The sequence below is a fragment of the Petaurus breviceps genome, unplaced genomic scaffold (genome assembly GCF_028583685.1).
Source record: "Petaurus breviceps papuanus isolate PSGF00001 unplaced genomic scaffold, PetGlider_PUasm1.0 90750, whole genome shotgun sequence".
NCBI classification, from domain to species: domain Eukaryota; kingdom Metazoa; phylum Chordata; class Mammalia; order Diprotodontia; family Petauridae; genus Petaurus; species Petaurus breviceps.
This window is the reverse complement of record NW_027187335.1, coordinates 9,094,925-9,106,723: the sequence shown is the minus strand read 5'-3', so window position 1 is coordinate 9,106,723 and position 11,799 is coordinate 9,094,925. Positions and strand designations below refer to the sequence as shown.

Genomic DNA, 11,799 nt, shown 5'->3' with positions numbered 1-11,799 from the left:
GAGAGAGAGAGAGAGAGAGAGAGAGAGAGAGAGAGAGAGAGAGAGAGAGAGAGAGAGAGAGAGAGAGAGAATATGGGAGAGGAGTCCCAATCTAAGAGCCTAAGCCATGGAGATCTTGGTGCCTAGGATTCCAGCTCAGATATTGTAGTCAGCCCAGCAGAAAAGCTTTGAGGAGCAGTGGTACTGGATGTTATTCCACTGGGCTTTGGACTTAAACTTGGTGGGACTAATCCTACATAGGAACTGATTTAAACTGTGAGCCTAATCTCATCCCCTTTCCCAGAGACTAAGGTGGCATAGGGAGGATTATGTTCCCCAGGAATTGGAAGGAAATGTTTGTATATTTTGTTTGTATATTTGTACATTTTTCTAACTATAGCTTTGAAATAAATCTTCCTTTGTAAATGTTAATCTGATGTAATTGGTCAAAAGGAACTGGGGTGGTTTTCACTAGGCTCATAAAATTGAGGTAAAAACAATAGGTGGGGGCTCTAACCAATGGCAGAGTTAGAAGATTGAGAGATACCCCCTTTTCAACCTCCTTAGGGTATGGAAAACCTTGGGGAGGAGTGCATAATCGTAACAGATCTGGCCTTCAGCTACACTTAGAAACAGAATCATAGAATATCCCATCTGGAAGTGTCTTTAGACTTGATCTACTGCAACCCTTATTTCATGGAAGGTGATACTCAGTCTCAAGTAAGCTAAATGAGTTATACAGGTTACAAAGCCAGAAGGTAGCTGGGCTGTAGTTACAACCTGGTATTATGACTCCTTCAGTACTCTTTCTGATACCACATACTCCCTTTCCATGTAGGCAGATACTCTTAGACTCAAATGATGCTACTTTGTTCTTCTTTAGGGCAAAATGATGAAAGCATTTTAGATTCAGATCACTTCAAAGGGCTGGGACAGTATTCCCATCAAACCTTCTCTTCCCAGAGGCCACAGCGCTACTCACCTGCATCCTGGTAATGTAGACTGGTTTGTTCATTATTATCCAACTTGCTGTCTCATAACAGGGTGGGATAGTCATCGACCCATCATAGGTAATGAAGCTAGAGGTCTCAGGATATAGCTCCTCTATATTAAGTCCCTGTAGCAAGTATGCATCATCTAGGAAAGAGAGCAAGACAAAAAAAAAAAACCTTCATCACATGGTATGTGAGAATTAGGATGATCTGAAGTGCAAGTACAATTTCAGTTCAATTCACTGCAACAGATATTAAGTATCTACTATTTGAAAGGCACTTTGGCAAATCCTGGGGATATAAATACACATATAAAATGGACCCTGTCCTCAAGGAGCTTACAGTCTAATGGAGGGATATGATATGAACAGAGATAAGTATAATAAATATAGAAAGAGAAAGGGACAGAAGTGAGCTCAGATTACAGGTGGTAGGAATATTTGAGGATGGAGTGAACACCAGAGGGAACACTTTCACAGAGAATGTAACAACTAAGCTGAAGGAAGAAATAGATTCTGAAAGTGGAAGGTGAGAAAGGATGAATGAATCTGGAAAGTGTCACTTGTGGTAGAGACTGAGTAGAGATATGTTCTCGTAGTGGCATATTGTAGTCTCATTATGACATACCAATTTTAAGGAACAGCAAGAAGTCCAATTTTACTGGGATGTCAGGTGTTGAGGGAGATGATTAATATGAAATAAGTCTGGAAAGGGAGGTTAGAGTTAGGCAGTGTAGGGTCTCAGGTGTCAGGCTGAAGAGTTAGTCTTAATTTGAGAGATAAAGCTGTCAGCAATGGTCCTCTGAGAGGATGGATGACGGTTCACTCTTTTGTGACCCCATATCATTATACTCATAAAGATATGTGAGAATGAAGATGACATAACTGCTCCATTGAATGACTCCCCAAAGGCAGCCATCTTCGAATGGGTTGACTCATAACTTCAATACTTCAACTGATCAATGATCTCCTTGAAATGGTATTTTCTCTATTAATGCAGACCACAGTCCACTCACTCCTTATCTTCTGTTATTCTTGTCCCATGTTCTCCCATAAATCCCTTCCCCCCACAGGAGACCCACCAAAGCTATTGGGGACCTTTCTCTAGGTCTTTTTATGTTTCACGGGTGCCAGTGCAGTACTTGGTACTGTCCATCTATTATTCCTCACACTCTTTCTTTTTAGAAAAGGCTTTTAAACTCAATCCAAGGAGTGCTTTTCTTAGGGAGAGAGAGATCTTGAAAAATCCCAGGCTCTTGCCATAGTTCAGACTGTTAAACAGCTTTTGTTTACAGAAGCTTTGGTTCACAAAGGCTTTGTCAAGGTGGAGAGTATTAAAATTGCTCCACCTTGATAGAGTTAATGTAGGAAAGTAAACATGTTCACTGATATTGGTGGCTTTTCAGTCTGACCAGGAAGTATGGAAGTACTTTGTTTGGTCTCACACACTGGGACAGCCCTGGTCCCTGTGCAGGGAAACTGGGCCCTTGCCTTATTTTTTTCTGTGACTCCAAAACATCTAAGGGTTAACTCAATCGTAGAAACAATTAAATAGTGAAGCATTGCTTACAGCAGAATTTATGATAAAAATGGAGAAAGTTGGGGACTCCAGGGCAACTTTTCCTTTGGCTAGGATGCTGTATCTCTGATCATATCCAAGTACTTGTCCTGAATCCCAGTTCTAGTGATGTAGTAGAAAGAATAGTGGTTTAATATCAGAGAACCTGGATTCCAATTGTGGCTCATATTTAGTACTTCAATGGACAAGTCACATGTCCTCTCTAGGTCATTTCTTCATCTAGAAAGAAATGGGGTTATATGATCTTCTAAGGTCTATCCTAGCTCCAGATCTCATGAATCTATAATTGGTTTCTGATTTTATTTTTCCCCTCTGCCTGAATTACTTTCTAGTCTCAAATTCCAGTTCCAACAAGGAAAAGAGCTTTACCTTTATCTCTCTGGTTCTCCCAGGGACTGCTCCTCAAACCTCCAATGCTGAATATTCACTCTTAAATATTCAACAAAGGCTTGTCACTAACTGTCAGGCCTTGATAAAGGATGATTGTCCAAATCTTATCAATAGCTTCCTGCCAGATTTTGCTCCTGTCAGATGGTACATACCTACTGGGTATCTAGGTGGCATAGTGGATAGAGTGCTGGGCCTGCAGTCAAGAAGACTCAACTTCATGAGTTCCAATCTACCGTCAGACGTTTCCTAGCTGTGTGACCCTGGGCAAATCACTTAATCCTGTTTGCCCCAGTTCTTCATCTATAAAATGAGCTGAGGAAGGAAATGGCCAGTTATCTCTACCAAGAAAATGCCAAATGAGGTCACAGAGAGTCAGACACAACTGAAAAATGACTGGGCTATGTCCTTGTGACTCATTGCTTGACCTGACTGGTTTTAACCATTTAGGTGATTTAACTTTCTCTTGTCCTCTGTTGCTGAGACCTTATAGTGATAGGATCATAGACTGAGAGACAGGAAGGACCATCTAGTCCACCTAATTCAGTTTATAAATGAAGAAACTTAAGACCAGAGAGAAAAATAAAAAATAAATAACTTGTCTCAAAGTCACACAGATTATTATGGGAAAGCCAGGGTTTGAACTCAGATTCTATAATCCCAATAGTGCATTATTGTTTCTGCCCCATTTCCATTGTACTTTTCTGACCTACCCCACTGGCTTTGCCTAATCTCTAAGTCCCGCCTGTCTAACAGTACAGAATAAGTCTATTCCGTCCTGTTAGATACAAACCATGGCTTCAAAAGCAGGCTAAGCTCCAAAACACCACAAGCCTGAAATAGGGTTACCTATAAATCCTATAAGAGCCACTAGCTAGTATGGCAAGTGGAATAGGTTGGCCAAGCTGGCCTCTTACATCAGAAAGGTGCCTTGTTAAAATGGCTAGTCAGAGGGTTGAGAAGTGAGTCTAGAAGGAAGAGAGGGATATAGATAACTTGGAAAGATTGTGGGACTTGGCCTCTGAGGTCCCCCTAGCTCTATGATCTCATGACTGGAGAAGATAATGTGGAATAGGTTCATGAATGACACAGTGGTTCCCCGAAGAGATCAGAGAATGTGGAAAAGGTACAAACGATAGTAGCTCTTTTTGTAGTGGCAAAGCACTGGAAATCAAAGAAGTATCCATCAAATAGAGAATGGCCAAACAAATTATGGTATATAAATGTAATGAAATCATGAAAGGGAGAGTTTCAGAGAACCCTGAGAACTGATGTAGAATATAGTGAGCAGAACCAGAGGAAATTAACTTTGAAAGACCAAGGAATTCTGATCAATGCAATTATCAACCATCATTCCTGAAGACCAGGGATGAAGCATGCTACCCACTTCCTGAAAGAGAGGTGCTAGACTCAAGATGCAGAATAAGACATCTATTTAAGACATGGCCAATGTGGGAATTTGTTTTGCTTGATTGTGTGTATTTCTGTGAGTATAATAAAAATGATGCTTTGCTCCTTGTTTCAGTTATTGCAATAGCAAGCAAAGTAGCACTTAGCTCCTTGTTTCAGCTATTCAAGTGTCTTTGAGCCTCACGGGTGATTATATAAAGTCTTTGTAGGAAACAGTATTCATTATGTTGCCTTGAATAGGCCTAAGGAAGTTTGGAGACCTTCCCTGCCCTTTATAGGCCTAATGTCATCATATGGAGCCCGAGGTGGGAGGAACTTGCCAAAATAGTGTAACAGGAAGGACACAATAGGAAGGATGAAACAGGAAGGAGCAGAGCCTATAAAAGCTGGGACCAAGCAGAACTGAGAGGGAGAACGCTTGTGGTGTTGGCACTCTGTTCATCTGTTCTGTCTGTTACTTTTTCGGGCAGAAGCACTCTTTCTGTTGACTTGTGTTGATTTCACAGACAGAAAGTGAATTGAGATGATAGTGCTGGCAATGTGCGTGAATATTGTTGTAACTCTGCTAAGGTAATGTGTGTAAATATTGTTGTGACTCTGTTAGGCTTTGTCTTCCCAGAAACAGAAACTGTGAAGGGCTTGGAGTGGACTAGTCACCATGAGTTTCAATATGGAACAGGAGCAGAGAGCTGCCTACCTGTGAATCCAGGCAAGAGTTGGGTGAATCCAGGCAGGAACTGGGAGGGTGGAAGAGGAGCCATGGAGTTTGGAAGTCAGCCTTGAGTCAAGATGAAAGGACCTTTACTTGGGTACTTAGTGCTGACTGACAAGATTATGACTTGCTGTGACCTAGGGGTAGAAGATCTTTGTACTTTTCAGTACCCCTTAAGGATGATTGACTTGAAGATGGTTACCCCTTAAGGATGATTGATGTAAGGATGATTGGAAGCCAGCCTTCAATCAAGATGAAAGAAGATTTTAGATGGAAACTTTATATTGATTGAAGAAATTGTGACTTACTGAATGAAATCTTTTGTCTAAGACTATATGGCCACCTTAGTAATAAGTTAAGTTATATTGTTGTGAATATTTTGCTTTAATTTATTGCTGAATAAATAGAGAATTCACTATACTGTGCAATTAGAACCTTAAAGTTATTCACAACAGCAGTCCTCAGGAGAGCTGCTCGTACTTGGCTTTATAATTTGTTACAAGGGCTTTCTTTTTTTGCTCTTTCTTTCTTGCCTTTTTTGGAGGGCAATTGGGGTTAAGCAACTTGCCCAAGGTCACACGGCTAGTTTTTGTGTTAAGTGTCTGAGGCCGGATCCGAACTCAGGTCCTCCTGACTCCAGGACTGGTGCTCTACTCACTGTGCCACCTTGCCACCTCAAAGGGTTTTCTTTTTCAGTTGATGAGGTGAAGTGAAAAGGAAGAGAAGAAGACTTGTTTTCTAAGAGATAAATTTCAGTGTTTAGAATGTAGAATGTGGAATAGCTACTGGTGATGGTGAGATCTCATGGGTAATATCCTTCTGGGTTTTTGATCTAGAGCAGAGATGGTAGCCATAGGAGTTGAGGTGAGGATATCTATGGATAGGGATGAGGGTCCAGGGAGAGAGGGTCAGGGGAGAGGCATTTCCTTTTTTAGGCTAGGATCTGAATGACAGGGATTTGAAAAATAAATAGGATCAGAGGATTGCAGATTTTGAGTTTGAAGGGATCTTAGCTTATTTATTTTAACTTCCTCCTTTACAGATGAGGAAACAGAGACGTTAAATCACTTTGCCCAAGGTTACAAAGGAAGTAAGTGGCAAAGATAGGATTTGAACCCAGGTCCTCTGACTCCAAATCCAGTAGAAAATCTTTAGTCCCATAGGACAGGGGAAGTTCCAAATAAAGAGAAACTTGTTGACTAAATTGGCTCCATATTCTAATTAGAATGTCCATGTGATGGAGCCTTCACCCAGAGGCTCCTGGTCAGATAAGTGCAGTAGAGGTAGTCAGAAAGTTATGGTAGCATTTGATTGAAGGAATAAAAATCCTTTGTTGTCCACAGCTCTCATGGATATGATTAGTCTCCAGTTATCACGAATCTCCTCACTGATCAGAACCTGGCAAACTCTTTCAAGGCAGACAAAATGAGACAGTGGAAAGAATCCTGGCTTTGGAGTCTGAGGACATGGGTTCAAATATTGTTTCTGTCACTTACTACCTGTGTGACTCTGGGTAAATTACCCTCTCTCAGACTCAGTTTCCTCATTTGTAAAATGATAATAATAGTATCTACCTTTCAGAGTTGTTGTGGGAATCAAATGAGATAATATCTGAAAAATACTTTGTAAATCTTAAAGTTCTATGTAAATGCTAGCTATTGTTATTGCTATTTCTTGTTTCAAGGACAGATCTTTATTCACTAGAATAAGCTGCCCCTTGTGTTCCTAGTATAATATAAATTCTTTGAGGGCAGGAGTGGTGACATTTTAATGTATTAAAACATTTTTAAACTTAAATACACACTCAAATAAAAGCATTTCCAAATGCATAGCAGTTTTGTTTTGTTTTTTTGTTGTTTTACCTTTGCATCCCCAGTGCAGCATAGCAGGCACTTAATGCCTACATTTGTTAAATTGAATGTTGCATTGGTAATCAGCCAGCAGAAAGGGCATGCCTCATTGACTACTGTCGGTTCCCATTAGAAAACTGTGAGGAATTTTTTTGCTGGGCTCCAAGAAGTCTTCAAAAGGTCCCAATAGAAAGAGGATGATTCCCAAAAGAACAATAAACCCTGCCTTGGCCAGGTTCCCTGAGTGGTCAAATTGTGACTCTGTATCAGATAGATAGATAGATAGATAGATAGATAGATAGATAGATAGATAGATAGATAGATAGATAGATAGACAGACACATAGGTATCTATATAAATAGACATATGGACAGATATATTGATAGGTAGATATATAGAGAGGTATTTAGGTAGATAGAAAGGTAGAGAGAGAAGGAGAGAGAGAGAGAGAGAGAGAGAGAGAGAGAGAGAGAGAGAGAGAGAGAGAGAGAGAGAGAGAGAGAGTATAGATAGGTAAGTAGATAAATATTGTTATTGTTGTTGTTTGTCTTTCCTTCTTGAAGAGGACCATGACATCAGGGAAGTGATAGCATGACATGCTAGTGAATTGGATTTAAGTAAGGGAGAGCTGTGCAAAATCACCAGCCTCTCTTTCTCCTCTGGAGCCATCTGGCTCCATTGACAAGATAAAGATCAGGATGACTGGAAATGGCCCTGGATGCAGTGGGAAACCTTGGCCTTTTTAAGCTAAGGTTCAGTTTGACTGAGGCAGTGACCATTTAGTGATTAAGGCTTGGTAAGAAATTAGGCAGAGAATGGTATAGATAGATAGGCAGATTGATAGATAGATAGGTAGGTAGATAATTTATTAAACACTTAGTATATCCAGGCACTGGGAATACAAGTACAAATAAGCAAGGAAGTCTCTGCCATGATGAAAATTACATTCCAACAAGGGGAAGGTAATACACAAAAAGGAACTCAAAAGGGGGAGGGATAAGCATAGTTTGGAAATAGTGACTGAAAAGTGACCTGGAAGCCTGGTTCCAAACAAGTGAGGTTCACCTATCAGAGCCTAGTATGGTTCTGGGGAAAAAGTCCAAATTTCTGAAGCTATGTCTATTAGTTCTGTAGACCAATAAAACCTTAGTAATGGGTTCTCATTAATGCTTCAAAATAGACTAAACATGCAATAAAGGTGATCCCTCTTATGTGCAAGATTTGCTATTGGGAATATCTGCCAAAAAAGTCCTATTTTGATATCCCATAATGGTGAGACCCTGAGCTCATGACGGTTTTGACTATATAGGGCTACTGATCTAGAAAGATCTGAGATTATGTATCTGTCATCTCAAGACCACGCTTATCACCAAAAGCTTGGTCAATGGATGCTAATGTTTTCTTTTTTTAAAGCCATGGCAACTCATGAAAACTATCTATAAAGGTGTAGCAGTTGTGGTCTTCCTTGAGAGGGGTACCCATACCTATGAAATCCTTGAATTATCAAAGTAATGTCATGTAATATTAATATATTAGATGAACTATTAAACATAAGCCAAAACACATCCAACCAGAAGGAATTAAATTAGAAAGGAGCTGGAGAGTTAGATTGAGTACATATCTGTATGCTTGAGTGGAGACTGCGTGTGGGTGGAGTTACAGAAGTTGGCTAAAGAAAATATTGTGCTAGACTGTACTTTGAGAATAACAATGCAACATCTATCACTGTGTCAGGATCTAGGACATGCACCTGGACCAGAAGTGGTGAGCCAACATTTGTCGTATGGTGATATTTTGTACAACTTCTGAGTCTGCCTGGTAACTATGACAACATAGAAAGGATGCTCTTGCAGAAACTACTCGAGGGAGTCCAACCTAAGACAGAAGGCAAGGATGTCTGCTTACCACCTTCCTTTCATTAAGGGTCGGTCCCCACCCTCCACAGTATGGTAGTAATGAATCTATGTACGTATAAGGGTGTGTGTGTGTGTGTGTGTGTGTGTGTGTGTATGTGTAAATGCAACTCTTTGTAAATCAGGATTCAGTGTCCAGTTTCCTCCCTATTAATTTCACATTGCAGAATTTAGCAGCATGGCCAGCAGCAACAGCAGAACCGGTTAGACAGTGGTGCTAACATAGCACAGTGGAAAGAGCTGTTGGAGTCCAAAGAACTGAATTAACTTCCTGAGTTTAAGTGCCACTTACTGCTTGTGTGGCTTTGCACAAGTCATTTAACCTCTCTGTTCCTCAGTTTTCTCATCTGTAAAATTTTAGAAGATTGGAGTAGTTAATAACAATAGCTAGCATTCATGTAGCAGGTTACAAATATTATCTCATTTGATCCTCACAGCAGCCTTGGGAGATAGATTTTCTTATTCAGTGGTGTCAAACTCAAGTAGAAATAGGGGATACTAAACCATACTGTGGGCAGCATATTGCCTTATACTACCACATTTTAACATTATCTATGTTTAATGTATTTTTATTTATTTTGTTAAATTTTTCCCAATTAAATTTTAACCTGGTTTCTGAGTATTTGATGCTTCTGTTCTTATTATTCCCATTTTATAGATGGGGAAGCTTAGATGGCAGAGGTTAAGTGACTTGCCCAAAGTCACACAGCTAGAAAGTATTTGAGGCCAGATTTGAATTCAGGTCTTCCTAGTTACACCATTATACCACCGAGCCTCCAAACTGCCTCTGAGCAGTTGAACTTACATTGAGTTTATGGTCTTGTCCAACTCTGACTCTATGCTCTATTTTAAATCAGGTCCCAGAGAACTGTAACCTATGGGAATATCCTCCACTGTTTGGAACCTTGCATACAACTTCAGACAATCTCCCAGTCTCTACCAGAACAAAATGCCTGTCTTACCCTTGCACTAGAGCTCATATTAATATAGCTCCAAATTATAGCTCGAAAATTACTTTCTCTAAAACAGCCTTTAAGGTAGGTTGTATAACACTATTATTTCCATTTTACAGAAGAAGAAACTGAGTCTCAGAAAGGTGAATCTCTTGTCCATGATATATTGTTAAAAAACAACAAACCTTGGGGCGGATAGATGGCACAGTGAATAGTGCACCAGCCCTAGAGTCAGGAGGACCTGAGTTCAAATCTGACCTCAGACACTTAACACAAAAAACTAGCCATGTGACCTTGGGCAAGTCACTTAACCCCAATTGCCCTACCTTTCCCTCTCTAAAAAGCAAAACAAAACAAAAAAACAACAAACCTAGGAAGATCTTCTAGCTTTATGTCTTTTGATTTTTCTACTATATGTGAAGTCAGTTTAGAGAAAATTCCATCTATAAGTGCAAGGCAGAAACTCACAGAAGGGGATTCTTGGGATCAGGTATGGGGCCCATTTGGTTGAATATATGGTTGAAGGACTATACTGGGGTGGGGAACCAGCAATCTTGAGGCCACATGTAGTCTTCTAGGTCTTTGGGTATAGCCTTTTGACTGAATCTAAGTTTTACAGAACAAATCCTTTTATTAAGGAGATTTATTCTGTGAAATTTGGATTCAGTCAAAGGGCCACACTTGAGGACCTGGAGGGCCATATGTGGCCTTGAAGCTGCAGGTTTCCCACCTCTGGACTTTACCAAGCACCAGTGAAACCACACAGAAGCACGGAGCAGATAGTTTTTCTGTGAGGATGGATAATGGGTTAGGCTCAATATCTGCGCCCTGCTAAATCAATAAAGGCAATAGCTAGTCAGTTTTGCCTGGCAAGGCAATTGGGGAGACCCTGGCAACACCTCATGTCATCACTGGTCCCTGGCCATTTGTCCTTGGCTAACTAAGTCCTTGTGAGTTAAAGATTAGTTAGGAAAGAAATTCCATTTAAAATAACCTTGCCCTAAATATTTATCAGGACTAAGACTATTTTTTCTCTTCTTTTTATAAATTTCCTTCTGCTCTGGGCTGGGCCTAACACAGGCCAGGCCCTAGTAGCTTAAGTTCAAAATTGGAATAAAATAAGACATTTATAGGTTCTTCAAGAATTAATAAAAGATAGTTTCTTAGCCATAGTAATAGGGTATTCAACAAACATAGGCACTGGGGACATCTCAAGTTAATTCACCTGAATCAGTCTTATTTGTCTGAGTAACCCATTATGTTCTACTAGCTGAGCATCAGAATGTTCTTCCCAGGTTCTGAAACAGCTACAGTGGAATATTCAATAGATTGCTGGACATGGAGTCAGGAAGACTTGATTTCAAATCCACCCTCAGATATTTACTAGCTTTGTGATTCCTGGCAAGGCACTTAACCTTTGTCTGCCTCAGTTTCCTCAACTGTATGTAATGGTAATGGGAATTTGAAGATCTTCTCTGCCCCTTAATAAGCCTAAGGGAATTTGAAGACCTTCCTTGCTTTGAAGATATACTCTACCCCCTAATAGGCTGAATGTAATCACATGGAGCTTGAGGTGGGAGCAGTTTGCTGAAGGGTTGAGTATAGCCCTCAGGAAGCTGGGAGTCAAAGCAGCTAGACATGGTGGAAGGAGAGGATGCATCTGAGGGAGATAGTTGGGCTTGTGAGTAAATGTTGGTATTTGCCACCTGCTGTGACTGCTAGGCTTGTGTTGGTTTGTGAGAAGGCTAAAGGATGATGTGGCTCTCTGTTATGTTGTGGTGCATTAACTTCTATGTTGCTACGATGGATTTGGTTTCCTTGTGTTGGGATTTGGTTTTCTGGTGTCTGAAGAAATGTTTTGCTTCTGTTTTATATATGGAGAGTCTGTTATATTTTGTGATCTAGCACTATGTCAGTATATTTATAGTGACCATTGGCGCTGTGAATGTTGCCTTGGTGCCATACTGTAAAATGGAGATAACATTAGCACATGCCACCCAAGGCTTCTATGAAGATATTTATAAA

At 40.3% G+C, this 11,799-nt stretch overlaps 1 protein-coding gene across 3 annotated transcripts in view; it reads right to left on the bottom strand.

Annotated features, from left to right (window-relative positions):
- Positions 1–11,799, bottom strand: part of CA10 (carbonic anhydrase 10) — a 740,048-nt gene that overhangs the window by 4,751 nt on the left and 723,498 nt on the right. For all 3 annotated transcript variants that reach the window (XM_069067504.1, XM_069067503.1, XM_069067505.1), the window contains one exon: positions 962–1,116. In XM_069067504.1, coding sequence (XP_068923605.1) covers positions 962–1,116 — 155 coding nt within the window. The remainder of the gene's footprint in view (positions 1–961; positions 1,117–11,799) is intronic.